This window comes from Hypanus sabinus, chromosome 4 (assembly GCF_030144855.1).
Source record: "Hypanus sabinus isolate sHypSab1 chromosome 4, sHypSab1.hap1, whole genome shotgun sequence".
Classification (NCBI taxonomy): Eukaryota; Metazoa; Chordata; class Chondrichthyes; order Myliobatiformes; family Dasyatidae; genus Hypanus; species Hypanus sabinus.
Window position 1 is genome coordinate 63,713,556 of NC_082709.1, and position 15,625 is coordinate 63,729,180.

At 40.8% G+C, this 15,625-nt stretch overlaps 1 protein-coding gene across 1 annotated transcript in view; it reads right to left on the bottom strand.

Annotated features, from left to right (window-relative positions):
• The window catches only part of creb1b (cAMP responsive element binding protein 1b), a 116,142-nt gene that overhangs the window by 19,343 nt on the left and 81,174 nt on the right, over positions 1 to 15,625 (bottom strand). The window contains exons 4-5 of the mRNA XM_059967320.1: positions 10,807 to 10,907; positions 213 to 352 (exon numbers count right to left, since the gene is read on the bottom strand). Coding sequence (XP_059823303.1) covers positions 213 to 352; positions 10,807 to 10,907 — 241 coding nt within the window. The remainder of the gene's footprint in view (positions 1 to 212; positions 353 to 10,806; positions 10,908 to 15,625) is intronic.

The window sequence follows — 15,625 nt, forward strand, 5'->3', positions numbered from 1 at the left end:
ATATGCTGGAATGAGGTCCAGATTTGTCCTGCTTTTTGTAAACAGGACATACCAGGACAACTTCAGACATTTGAAGTGTAGTCATTTTTGCAATGCACGTTGATGATGTACAATTTCCATTCATATAACTGGAGAGTTCCCAGTGCTGTAAATTGAGTTAGAGTGAAGTGATAGAATTTTTTCTATGGCCTGGATATTGTATGTGTACATACTGTATTGTCCACTGCTGGTTTGATAGATGGGTGCTGGCATCGTCATTGTAGTAACAGTCGGAGCAGACTCTTCTTCTGATTTTTCCTCTTCGATTCTTGGCACAGCAGGGGTATCAGATGAAAGTTCATTCAGGATTTTCCTTGAAAAGGAATGCAACAAGGCAATTTAGTTGGAGAGTTGTAATAAAACCTCTTAAGTTGAACAAGGAAATCAAAGTGATTGAACATTCCGTTATATTTAACTTCCTTCAGAAAACATTCCACAACACAAAGCTAAAGCATGCCATTGGTTAAAACTACCTTGCCAAATCTTCAAGATGGATTGCATAATATTTCATTTTATTCATTACCTCATATTTAGAAATCTTGTTTTTGAGGTCAGGTCTCTCCATGGACTCTGACCTCCTCCCCATCTTTTGTGATTTCCAGCTCTACAAATTTGCATGTCTCCAATTCTGGCCTAAAGGTCTCCTTAGCTTTGACACTGCTAAGCATGCCTTCAGCTATCTAGCTTGAAGTTCAGATTTAAGTCTCTGAATCTCTCTTCACCTACTTCAAGAGAATTCATTATAAAAACAAAGCTTTTGGTCATCTGTCCCAATACCTCCATACATTGCTCAATTTGCTTGTAAAAAAATAGAAGTGCTGTATAGGAACAATTTATTTACTCAAGGCATTATAAATAATTAGAAAGTAAAATTGAGAAAACAATCCAAGAGTCAGCCAGGGTTTCCCAGAGAGGTAATTGGGAAATTATAATGGTCAAATGGATTTTTGCACATCTCTTAGTATTTAGTGTAAAAGAACAGAAAAAAAATTATGAGCAGCTCCACAATCTAAATTTCTCCTGAAAGATACCGAGTACAAAATATTTAAAAAAAACATTGATTATTCAGAATACCACATTCAGAACAGTGTAACCAAATTTCTCATTAGATAGAGAAGGTTCATGAAATTAAAACCATTAACAATATTAATTATAACTTATTGCATGTAACCTGTGATTTGTATTCCCATATATCTAATATTTTTCATGTACCTAATGTTCACTACTTATTTATTTTTTTGCTGCTGTGAAATCTCCATGCGAGGAAGAACTGGCACTTTTGCCTAAATCATGATTGACTATTAATTTGGTGGAATATTTTAGGTAGCCCTGAAAATATTCAAATCTGTTACACAGAGCATCAAAAGAAAAAATACCGTAATCTATGTTAAATCTAGCATTTAAAATTATATGTATTACTGCAGCCTGGGGAAATGATCTGCGTTTTCCATCAGTAAGCAATCAGCAGGCCACTTGTCATGCTCTTCTCCAACATTTATGCCATTATGCAAGTATAAAAATTAACTAGGGACAGAACTTACTTTTCCAGTTATCTTGGTTAGTAATTTAAAGCTTAATTATCAATTCCTTTGAACCCATTCAAACAAATATTAAGTTAGAGAACATTTAGGTGACCAAAGGTATTATTTATAATTTCAGTTCTTTCAAACATCCATGTTGTGAATTGCTCTGTCCCAACCTTCCAAAATGTTGGCATTCCCATACTTCTAGCTTTCTATCCAATTTCCTTCATTCAACATTAGGAATGTGCTATTTGATTCACCTTAGCCCTGGCATTTGAATTTTTCTCCCCTAAATCTTCCTCTTCAATTTTCTCAGTGATAAATTTGCAAATCTTAGTTCTTTAACCAAGCTTTCAGGCTATCGTCCAAATATCTTATCAGTTTGCCGTCAAAATATTATGCTAATGCTTCCATAAATGCATGGAACCATTTACCATATTAAATACGGAAGTCTGAATCCAATTAAAAATTAACAGTCTGTGCAATCAATTTTCCAATGGTGATAGATAAATGCTTGTTTCAAGGATGCCCATTCCAGTGATGTCACTTCCAATCATCTGCTCTAAAACCAAAAAATAATTATGACAGAACAAGCTAAAAGCCATTCTGGAATAAGCCAACTCTGGCTAAATCTGAAAATAAATCTGGTGTCAGTCTTATGTTTGCTGCAACTCTTAATGGATCTGCATTAGTATTCATAATTATCTCTTAAATGGCAAATCAAAGAATTATGAATGGGGTGAAGCACATTTGGCTCTTGAAAATTACTCCACTATTCAATTAAGATCGCATCTTTTCTTTCAACTTAGCTCCACCTTCTCACTGCAACCATATCCCCTAAATGTCCCTATAATTGAACAAAACTGCTTTTGACTTAAACATGCTCAATTGAAACTGATCTATATTGGTGATATAGATAGCGAGGAAGGTCAGTTAAGACTGTAGAACAAGATTGATTAGCTTAAAATTTAAAAGAATAATGGCAAATGGAATTTAATCCAGAAGAATGTAAGCTTTGTCTTTCCAAAAGGCAACACAAGGATAAAGACATACACAGGAATAATAGGACTTTAGAGTCTTGTTGAATGGAAGGAACTTGGATACAAGTTCATTGATTCTCCAGTGCTTGCCTTCATTGGCTGTGGCACAGAATATGAAAGGGAAGTTTGGTTGGGACACAGTTGGAGCATTCCGTGGTTCAACACTAGGAAGGATATGATTGTGTCGGAGGGTACAGAGAAGATGTTGCCTGGATTGGAACATTATTGCTGTACTGAAGAGTCCTGCTCGGCAAGGTTTGCTTTCCCTGGAGTGGTTTGAGCTTAAAGGGGTATACATTTAATTTGAGTTAGGAAGTTTAGAAAGGATCCAAGAAGGGATTTTTCCATTCAGAGGATAGTTGGAGTCCAGACATGAGTTGACAAAAGTAGAGCTGGAAATACTCTCACAACATTTAAGTAGGATTTAAGCAATTACTTGAAACTCTAAGACACAGAAGTTCATGGCAGGTGGGCTGGAGGGCCTGTTTCAGTATCCTATGACTCTAACTCTGAATGTAAGAGAAAAATCTTCTCCACTCAATCCCACCTCAGAGGGCAAGTCTTTTCATCAACAGCAGTAGCCCTGTTAACATTACAAGACCATAAGATATAAGATATAGGATCACAATTGGGCCATTTGGCTTATCAAATCTGCTCCACCATTTCATTATTGCTAATTCTGTTTTCCTCTTAGTCCCAATCTTCTGCCTTCTCCCTGTATCCACTCATGCCCTGACCAATCAGGAATCTAACAATCTCTGCCTTAAATATACATAAAGACGTGGCCTGTGGCAAAGAATTCCGGAGTCACCACTCTCTGGCTGAAGGAATTCCTCATCTCCGTTCTAAAAGGACACCACTCTGTTCTGAGGCTGTCCTCTCTGGTCTCAGACTCTCCCACCTTAGGAAACATCCTCTCCACATCCACTGTATCAAGGCCTTTCACCATTCAACAAGTTTTAATGAGGGCACCCCTAATTTTTATGAATTCTAGTGAATACAGGCCCAGAACCTCTTCATATGACAAGCCATTCAATCCGGGAATCTTTTTCATGAACTTCCTTTGAACCCTCTCCAGTTTCAGCACATCCTTTCTAAGATAAGGGGCCCAAAACTGCTTACAATACTCCAAGTACTTTATAAAGTTTTAACATTACATCCTTGCTTTTATATTCTAGTCCTTTTGAAATGAATGCTAACATTACATTTACCTTCCTCCCTACAGACTCAAGCTGGAAACTAACCTTTAGGGAATCCTGCACAAGAACTCCTAAGTCCTTTTGCACCCAAGTTTTTTTGTATTTTCTCCTCATTAGAAAATAGCCAACTCTTTCATTTCTTCTACTAAAGTGCATGACCATACACTTCTTCCATTCCTTTGCCTAATGCAGAAGCATCATTTCTCAGGTATGGATTCAACAGTGGCCGAATGGGAGATGCCAGAGAGTAGTGGTGGATAACTGTTTGTCAGGTTGGAGGTCAGTGACCAGTGGTGTGCCTCAGGGATCTGTACTAGGTCCAATGTTGTTTGTCATATACATTAATGATCTGGATGATGGGGTGGTAAATTGGATTAGTAAGTATGCAGGTGATACTAAGGTAGGTGGCATTGTGGATAATGAAGTAGGTTTTCAAAGTTTGCAGAGAGATTTAGGCCAGTCAGAAGAGTGGGCTGAACGATGGCAGATGGAGTTTAATGCTGATAAGTGTAAGCTGCTACATTTTGGTAGAAATAATCCAAATAGGACATAAATGGTAAATGGTAAGGCAGTGAAGAATGCAGTAGAACAGAGTGATCTAGGAATAATGGTGCATAGTTCCCTGAAAGTGGAATCTCGTGTGGATAGTGTGATGCAGAAAGCTTTTGGTATGCTGGCCTTTATAAATCAGAGCATTGAGTATAGGAGTTGGGATGTAATGTTAAAATTGCACGAGGCATTGGTAAGGCCAAATTTGGAGTACTGTGTACAGTTCTGGTCACCAAATTATGGGAAAGATGTCAACAAAATAGAGTACAGAGAAGATTTACTAGTATGTTACCTGGGTTTCAGCACCTAAGTTACAGGGAAAGGTTGAACAAGTTAGGCCTTTATTCTTTGGAGCACAGAAGGTTGAGGGGGGACTTGATAGAGGTATGTAAAATTACGAGGGGGATAGATAGAGCTGATGTGGATACGCTTTTTCCATTGAGAGTAGGGGAGGTTCAAACAAGAGGACATGAGTTGAGAGTTAGGGGGCAAAAGTTTAGGGGTAACACGAGGGGGAATTTCGTTACTCAGAGAGTGGTAACTGTGTGGATTGAACTTCCAGTAGAAAGGGTAGAGGCAGGTTTGGTATTGTCATTTATAGTAAAATTGGATAGGTTTATGGACAGGAAAGGAATGGAGGGTTATGGGCTGAGTGCGGGTCAGTGGGACTAGGTGAGAGTAAGCATTCGGCATGGGCTAGAAGGGCCGAGAGGGCCTGTTTCCGTGCTGTAATTGTTATATGGTTATAGGTAAGGTTGAAAGAGTACATAGTGCATCAAATTTTGTCTCATCAAGATCATATTTAATAGTCATAAGACCTCCTTATTCTGTTACTCCAATCTTCTTTGTAATAAATGAGTTGCTTTCTGATTGCTTGTTGTATCTCCATGTTAAATTTATGATAATAACAAATATTCCCATATCTGATTATGATGGCTGGTTCTTTGTTTGCGAAGGAGAAGAGTCCTATGAGCGATGGTATGATTGTTGGTGACTGTAGAGGCCAATTCTGGATCTGCAGACTCCAAACCAGTAGGGACATGGGAATAGCTGGGATGTAGGTGCTTGGGTAGTAGGATCTTTCTTGTGTCCCCTCTTCTTTTCAGCAGTTACTCTTCTGGATGCCTCAAAATTCTTGGCTGCTCCATGAATCAGCGTTCTCCAGCAGTTTCTGTTACAAGCTGCCTGCTGCCACTCACTGACCCAATATTTTCCTGAGAGAGCTGCTGCTTGATCTTTGTACCTCTTGCGTGGGGCACCACAATCTCTCTTGCCCTCAGAGAGTTCTTGATAGAGTACTGCTTTCGGTAGCATGGAGTTGTCCATGCAAGACATGTGGACTGACCAGCGGAGCTGCCTGAGCAGCAAAGTAGCTTCAGTGCTTGAAAGTTGAGCCTCCTCCAGGACCTCGTTGTTGGAGACACAATCCTGCCAGCTGACACCCACAAAGGAGTGGAGACAGCACTAATGAAATAGTGATCAATCAGATTTGCTTGAGGTACAAGATCCAGGCTTCAGTCTGTATAGCAGTGTTGTGATGATGGCAGCCCTGTACACCTGGATTTTTGTGGACAGATACAGCTGGTGTTTCTTCCACATGTTTCTGGAGGCACCCAAAGGCAATGCTAGCTCTGGCAAGTCAACTGTCAACATCCCTTGCTACTGTAGTATCGTTGGAGAAGACGCTACCCAGGTAGGTGAACTGCTCAATCATGGTGAGATGGCAGATGTCAGTGGTGATCCGAGGTGGGTTGCAAATGCCACAAGAGGGCTTCTGATGGAAATCATAGTTTTCTCCAGACTGACCATTAACCTGAAAGCCCTCACAGCCTTGGTGAACTGAGTGACTGCAGCCTGTAGCGCTTCCTTTGTGTGCGTGAGAAGAGCACAGATGTCAACATGCAGTAGCTTGAGAATGAGCTGTTGCATGATTTTCAGAGGTTGAAGATACCTCTGTCAGTGCAGAACTGAATGTAGATGCTCTCTGAGGTGGTTTCTTTCGTTTCCCGTAGCATCATGCTGAAAAAAATGGCAAACAGCGTTGGTGCCAGGAAACAGCCTCGTTTCATGCCTGTACTGATGGGGAATGGGTCGGATAGGTTGCAGCTGTGTTTAACCTGGCTGCTTTGGCCTTCATGGAGCTGCTGCAGGCTCATGAGGAATTTTGGGAGATAGCCGAACTTGGACAGAATCTAACAGAGACCATCATGGTTGGCTGTATCAAAAGCCTTGGTCAGGTTAATGAATGCCACATATGGTCCCATGTTCTGTTCACAACACTTCTCCTGTATCTGGCGCAGGATGAAGATCATGTTGAATGTGCCCCAGTTCGCTCTGAATCTGCACTGACTCTTTGTGAAGTTGCCTTTGGCAATGGTAGGGATGATTCTGTCCAAGAGAAGTCTGGCGAGGACTGATGAATTCTGGTTTAATGAAAACAATGTTGAAATCTGGAACCTGCTCCAGGAGAAATGCTCCTCCCATCAAGTGGTGCTGTCTAGACCCAATGACCAAGCGGCCAAAGCAGAATACAGAACTGCATGCAGCACCCACCAAGCCAAACTGAAATAGTTTGGTGGACTGCCCTAGCAGAATGAACACAGTACTACACAGATGTCAGCAACACTCGAGCCTTCTACGAAGTGCTGCATATAGTGCATGGCCCGACTTATCAGTGTCAAGCCCCTCTAAGCTCATCTAACGGCTTCAGCCTGCAGACAGACAAGGAAGCTATCAGGAGGTGATGGACAGAGCACTATAAGAGCCTTTTTGGGGATAAACATCATGTACAAGAAAAATCCATTGAAATGGTCACCCAGCATGAGGTCAGGCTTAAGCTCTGATGATCTGCCAACTCTGGACGAGGTCAAAACCACTATTTCCAAGCTGAAACACCATAAAGCCCCAGGGATTGATGGGATCCTAGTAGAACTGTACAAAATGGGCGGAGACATTGAGCAAGCTCACAAATCTGTTCACAGAGAAAGGTTCAGTACCAAATGACCAACGTGACACTGTAACTGTCTCCCTGTACAAGAACAAAGGGAAGAAATCAGATTGCTCAAACTACAGAGGTGTTACCCTGCTGTCCACCACTGGGAAAATCCTTGCCAGGATTCCTGTATCTGACCCTACATGAAAAAACTTATTTTCTATTTTTCCATAGTGGTAATTTCACATTCCTCCATATTATATTTTATCTCTCACATTTTTGTCCATTTGTCCATTTGTCTAACCTATTTCTAGTCTGTTACAGTCTCTCCAAATCCTCCACATAGTTCACTTTCCCATATAATTTTCCTGTGTAAACACAGTGTTTAACACAGGTTAAACATAGAAACACTGAAAACCTACAGCACAATACAGGCCCTTCGGCCCACAAAGTTGTGCCGAAAATGACCCTACCTTAGAAATTACTAGACTTACCTATAGCCCTCTATTTTACTAAGCTCCATGTACCTATCCAAAAACCTCTTAAAAGACACTATCGTATCTGCCTCCACCACCATTGCCGACAGCCCATTCCATGCACTCACCACTCTCTTAAGTAAAAACCTTACCCCTGACATCTCCTCTGTACCTACTCCCCAGCACCTTAAACCTGTGTCCTCTTGTAGCAACGATTTCAGCCCTGGGAAAAAGCCTCTGATAATCCACATGATCAATGACTCTCATCATCTTGTACACCTCTATATTTCTACACTATTCTTGGTTGGTGCAACTGTAACGAAACCCAATTTTCCTCGGGATCAATAAAGTATGTCTGTCTGCCTGTCTATCAGATCACCCCTCATCTTCCTTCGCTCCAAGGAGAAAAGGCCAAGCTCACTCAACCTATTCTCATAAGCCTTGCTCCCCAATCCAGGCAACATCCTTGTAAATCTCCTCTGCACCCTTTCTATGGTTTCCACATCCTTCCTGTGGTGAGGCAACCAGAACTGAGCACAGTACTCCAAGTGGGGTCTGACCAGGGTCCTATATTGCTACAAAATTACCTCTCGGCTCCTAAATTCAGTTCCATGATTGATGAAGGCCAATACATCATATGGCTTCTTAACCACAGAGTCAACTCATGCAGGTGCTTTGAGCGTCCTATGGACTTGGACCTCAAGATCCCTCTGATTTCTCCATGCTGCCAAGACTCTTACCATTAATACTATATTCTGCCATCATATTTCACCTACCAAAATGAACCACTTCACACTTATCTGGGTTGAACTCCATCTGTCACTTCTCAGCCCAGTTTTGCATCCTATCAATGTCCCACTGTAACCTCTGACAGCCCTCCACACTTCTTCTTGACTAGATTTATTACAGCCTTTGTGCACCATGGTTCCTGTACCCTACCATAACTCCCTGTCTCATTGGAAAGTACCTACACAGAACTCTACACAAATATCCCCTGAACATTGGCCACATTTCTTCCGTACTTTTCCCTAAGAACATGTTTCCAATTTAAGCTTTCAATTTCCTGCCTGATAGCCTCATAATTCCCCTTACTCCAATTAAACGCTTTTCTAACTTGTCTGTTCCTTTCTCTCTCCAATGCTATTGTAAAGGAGATAGAATTATGATCACTATCTCCAAAATGCTCTCCCACTGAGAGATCTGACACCTGACCAAGTTCATTTCCTCATACCAAATCAAGTACAGCCTCTCCTCTTGTAGGCTTATCTGCATACTGTGTCAAGAAACCTTCCTGAACACACCTAACAAACTCTACACCATCTGAACCCCTCGCTCTAGGGAGATGCTAATCAATATTTGGGAAATTAACATCTCCCATCACGACAACTATTATTATCACTCCTTTCCAGGATCTGTTTCCCTATTTGCTCCTCGATATCCTTGTTACTATTAGACTGCCTATAAAAAAACACCCACTAAAGTTATCAACCCCTTCCTGTTCCTAACCTCCACCCACAGAGATTCCATAGACAATCATTCTATGGCATCCACCTTTTCTACAGTTGTGACACTATCTCTGATCAACAGTGCCACGCCCCCACCTCTTTTGCCTCCCTCCTTGTCCTTTCTGAAGCATCTAAAACCTGGCACTTGAAGTAACCAATCCTGTCCCTGAGCTATCCAGGTCTCTGTAATGGCCACCACATCATATCTCCAAGTACTGATCCAAGCTCTAAGCTCATCCCTTGTGTCCACAACACTCCTTGCATTAAAATAGACACATCTTAAGTTCTTCAACCCACTAGTCTATGCCAACCTGGTTTTTTTGCCGAGTCCCATCTACCCCCACCTGTTCCATAGACCTCCATTCCCCTCTCATCCATTTACCTATTCAAACTTCTCTTCACTGTTGCAATTGAACCTGCACCCGCCACTCCCACTGGCAGCTCATTCCACACTTGCATCACCCTCTGAGTGAAAATATCATTCATTACTCATTTTGGATAGTTCAGTCTCATCAGGCACTAATCTATGCAGATCCTATCTACAGTCTGCCATCCTAAAAATGACCCAACTGTTCCGACCATTGTTTTTATGCTTTAAATCATCTTCAGTCCATGTAACCAAAATGTATAAACTGAACATGGCCGCTTTATGAAATGCTCCTTGAAAGTTCATACATTGCTTATCAATTTATTCACCCTTGTTTATTCTGCTAGTTACAATCTCAAAGAAAATCTCTAGCAATTTGCTCAAACACAATCTCCCTTTCATAAATCATATCATCTAAGCACATTGACATTCTAAGTTCTCCATTAACAGATTATGAATAATACATTCCATGAACTACCAAATGCCATGTAAAAACCTCAAAGCAATTTTGAGGCAGAATATAAAAGGCGTGAGCAGAGTCTCCAATGATTAACTTCCACACAGACTGTTACATATAACTGGGAAAGTTCCTGACTTTTACTAATGGCCAATATGACTCACATAGATAAATAATTTATACAGTTGGCTACTATGTAACATGTTGCAATAGATTCTATGGCACTAGCAGTTATACCTATCCGTCACTCTTCCAATTTAAGTGAAACAAATAGTTTACATATTGGAAAACGTACAGCCAGTATAAAAGGTGACAAGAAAGCACAGTATCATTACCAAATGTCCACATTCAGATGTTATGAGATAGAAAATCATGATTTACAGATGGTATACATCTTCCAGACAACTCACTAGATTAATTATTCAGCAATATCCCCTGCTCTGGTTGAGATCAGGCTTGGAATGCACTTCCAACAGCATCTGCCAGGTTCAGTAATTTTAGACACTAGCATAAGCCAACAGGAAGCCTACTTTTCCTTTAGCCTGTTTAGATGCATTTTCAAAATAGGAGGAAAAAAGTGGATAGTGTTTATCTAATAGCAATTAAATCCTATGCTTAAAATAAAAAAAAAAATCACCATAGAGGGCATCATCATCATGGGGCCATGGCTCAAACTTAAATCAAATCAGCCACAAAGTACAACTGTGTAGTTCTGTTACCTATATGAAGGCCGTCTAGACAGAATTTCTCTACGTTTTTGTGAGTCCGTCATGCTATCCACAGATTCCTGGGAGTCCTCACTTTCTGGTATAGTGGAAATCTGAAATAAAAAGAATCAATTGTTTTTCCAAACCTTGTTTACTTTCAGTTTACAATTTAGCTACAAGACAAATAGTCTAGTAATAAAAGATCAACACAAACTATAAACTTCTGACCACACATACAAGTTTTTAAAACTCAGTCTGACCAATGACGTTCGTCCAACATGTCTGTGTGTATGCTGAAGGAGGTGGTTGTTCCAGCATTTTTATAAAATACAATTTACTAACTGCAGCTTTAATTGCATAAGAGTGCCAAAACTTTGAATTCTAAAATGGGAATGCCTTGCCTTAAAATCTGATTGATTAAAAACATTGAAAAACATATAGAAATGTGTTCAAATCCCTCCATGGTCCTTTCGCTACAACATCCACCTTCAATACACTTCCTATATTTTTTGCAAGTTCAGCCTCTTTCCTACTAATCTCCAATTTCCTTTCATCCTGACCCCCACCTCCTTCTGTCAAATTGGCAGCCAAGAATCTCATCATCAAGCAGAAGGCTAAATTAACACACCAAGAATAATTATTTTCTAAGGAGAACAATGTAAGAAAACAAAGGAGCTAGGTCCAGCTCTGGTTTAAGTACACCACATTCTTCACTTTAATGATTGAGACAGATTGAAACAAAAAAAAGTTATTGTTTTCAGAAGTGAAGGCCAATCTACACTAAAAGTGAATTTTTCTGGTGGCAAATGATGAAGGTCGAAATGGAGGATAATGCACAAAATTAGGGGCATCAGGGGTCCGATGAAAAGCAATCCAAATGTGTGTCTCTATTTACAAAAACTACCTAACATGTTGAGAATATCTACATCATTTAAACATTATTTCTGATTTCCTGCAGCTGCAGCATTATATACGTGATTTTGAGCTCATGGTATTGGAGTTTAGGCAATGAAAAGAAACACAATAAGTAGGTCACTTTTGGAAGGTCAGGAGAAACTGATTGGGTGCTACAAGGATTAATGCTTGCACCTCAGTACTTGCATTGTGCTAATGAATTAGGTTAGGCAATGTTTTCGATAACAGGGCAACTGGAGGAGGCAGAAGAAAAATGGTGAGATAAGAGTGTGCCAATTAGAAGGGGGCCAGTTCTAATGCAATATTTTCCGGAACCAAGATGAAAGATGTTCCAGCTGGAACAAACAGTATTCCACCAGTATACAATAGCTTTCCGTCTTCAAACTGTCCATTGCTCAACCTTGTCACATTCAACAATTTCCCACAGCATTCCTCTATTCATACCTGTAACTCCTTTCTCATGACACATTTATAAAATTCTGAAGTGTTAATGATAAAATGATTGTTTTTAAGAATCAGAATCAGGATCACAGAATCAGGTTTAATATCTCAGGCAATGTTAGAAAATTTGTTGCTTGCGGCAGCAGTACTTTGCAGTATATAATGTTTAACTTAAATAAGCAGTGCAAAAAGAGGGAAAATGGTGAGATGGTGGTTATGGATTCATTGTCCATTCAAAAATCTGACAGTGGGGGTAGGGGTGGGAGTGGGAGAAAAAAAGCTGTTCCTGAAATGTTGAGCATGTGCCTTCAGGCTCCTGTACTTCCTCCTTGATTTTAGTAAAGAGAAGAGGACATGTCCTGGGTGATAGGGATCCTTAATGATGGATGCCACCTTTTTGAAGCATTGCCTTTTGAAGGTATCCTCGACGCTGGGGAAGCCGGTGCCCATGTCGCAGCTGGCTTAGTTTACAACTTTCTGTAACTCTTTCCAATTCTGTGCAGTGGCCCCTCCATACCAGATAGTGTTGCAACCAGTTAGAATGCTCTCCACGGTACATCTATAGCAATTTGTGAGTGTCTTTGGTGACACATAAACTCTCCTCAAATTCCTAATGAAATATAGCCACTGCCGTGCCTTCTTTGTATTGCATCAATACATTGGGCCCAGGATAGATCTTCAGAGATGTTGACACCCAGCACTTGAAACTGTTCACCCTTTCCACTGATGATCCATCAATGAGAACTGGTGTGTGTTCCCTCAAATTCCTCTTCCTGAAGACCATAATCAGTTCCTTAGTCTGACGCTGAGTGCAAGGTTATTGTGATACCACACAACGAGCTGATCTATTATACTCTTGTATGCCTCTTCTTAACCATCTGAAATACTGTCAACAACAGTTGCGTCATCTGCAGATTTATAAATGGTGTTTGACCTGTGCCTAGCCACACAGTCATGTTCCAGTATTGACTGTCAGCAATGAGATGTTATTTCCAATCTGCATGGACTAGAACACCAAGGGAAGTGTAGAGCCCAGGTTTTAGAGTTTTAGATTAAAAATGATGGCACGATCAAGTTGAACACCAAGCTATATTCAATAAACAGCAGCCAGACATAGCAATTGCCATTGCCCAGGTGATCCAAGGCTGAGTGAATTGCCAGTGAGATTGCATCTGTTGTAGACAGGTTGTGTGATAGGCAAACTGCAGCAGGACAGATCCTTGTTAAGGCAGGATTTGATTCTAGCCATGACGAACTTCTCAAAGTACTTCATCACAGTAGCTACCACTGGGCAACTGTTGTTGAGGCAGCTCACTCTGCTCTTCTTGGGCACTGATATGATTGTCGCACTTTTGAAGCAGGTGGGAACCTCGGCAGCAGTGAGAGACTGAAGATGTCCTTGAACATTCCAGCCAGTTGATTGGCCCATATTTTCAGAGCCCTACCAGGTACACCATCAGGATCTAATGTTTTAAGAAAGCTCATCCTCTTGAAAGATATTCTGATATCGGCCTTAGAAACAAAGATCACATGGTAACTGGATGCTGCAGAGATTTACACAGGTATAGTTTATTCTCCATTTCAAAGCATACATAAGGGGATTGAGCTAATCTTGGAGTGAAACATAGCAACCATTCATGATGTTAGGTTTCGCCTTGTAGAACGTAATGACCTGCAAACCCTGCTGGAGTTGACATGCATCCGATTCTGTCTAATTTTAATCTGAATTGTTTCTTTGATGTTAAAACAATCTTCCAAAGGTCTTACCTGGCCTTGTTGTATAGCCTTGGAACACTGGTCTTGAATGCCATAGATCTAGTCCTCAGCAGATTATGTATCTGTTGGCTTATCCATGGTTTCTAGTTTGGGAACGGTCGGTAGATTCTCAAAAGCACACCCTCATCCACATAGGTCTGGATGAAGTTGGTGACAACTGTGGCTTATCCATTCAGACTCAAAGATGAATCCCTGAATATTGTTCAGTCCACCAATTCAAAGCAGTCCTGCAAACACTCCTCCAACACCCCCGCCCCACCTTTCTCCCACCGACCATACCTCCTTGGTTCTCACCACTGGTGCTGGGGTCTTTAGTCTCTCCAATACATTGGGAGTACAAGTATAGGTGATTAGACTTTCCAAAGTGTGGGCATAAGTGTTCTTGATAGTGGTTTAACAGTGGTCAATTTTGTTGGCTCCCCTGATTCCACAGATGATGTGCTGAGGGTAGTTGTTCAGAAGCTTCTTCAAGCTGGCCTGGTTGAAATCCCCACAATGATAGGGAAGGCATCTGGGTGCGCTGTTTTGTGCCTGCTGATTATGATGCTCAGCTCCTCCAGTGGCACTGGCCTGAGGAATGTACACCGCCACCTGGATGATGGCAGAAAAGTCATCCAGCAAATACAATGTATGACATTTGAGCACTCAGGTGAGCAGGACTGAGACAGAACTGCCACATCTGTGCACCACAATGTTCATCATAAAGCATATCCCACCTCCTCGACCTTTAAAAGATTGAACCGTCCTGTCTAAGCAGAAAATTCTGAAGACATTGGCCTACAGCACTGCATCCAAAATGGTAAGGGAGAGCCACGTTTCCATGAAGCTAATTACATAGCAGTCTCTGATATCCCTCTGGTACAGCAATCTTGCTTTGAGGTCTTCAATTTTATTTTCCAGGATAGTCAGGAGCGGGGTCTAAGGCCTTGGTATTTCAATCGTACCTCTTAGCTGGCTCAGCTTCTGCACTTTTGTTTTCTTAAAGGGGAAATGCATTCGCAACCTGAGTCTGCAATTCATTGAATTAAAAATCTATAAATTTTTAAAATGTCTTAAAGCAATGCTGCTTACTGTAACTGGATTTCAGCAGCAGTAGTCCTAAATGGAAATATCTGTTGATTCCCATCGGAGCCGCACACAAAGCATCACGACTTATCGGCGTTATGTTAGGAGAAAGCATTTATATTTCAAGTGTGAATTGCAATAGTATTTCATCATATATATTCTTCACTTGCATAACGGGAAGCCAATAGAATACTAGTGATGCACTCAAATAGAGTATGCTGGAAGGCAATTCATATGGTGTATAGGCTATGTACCACTTTAGTCAAATTGGTCGTTTCTGTACTGTTGAGTGTTATAAATATTACACCCAAAGCTGTGTTGGTTCTTCAATGCTGGCGCTGTTGTAAATAGTTTAACTAAACAGATGGTATTATTCAAACTATAAATTACTGACAAAGTGATACAGCATAGTTATTTTCAATTCTGTGAAATAGGGTTGCATATGAATACAGAACATGTTGTTAGGTATATATACAATATGCCTTGAGGTGAAGGCCAGAGATATAAATTCCCACCATGTAGCGATGTGCTACACACAGCGCTGAAATAACAACAGGCAGTCGGTAAGTCATTTCGAGACTAGTTTATCCAAACTTTGCGGCGCTGGCATTTAATCCCCAGCACCCGCCCTCTC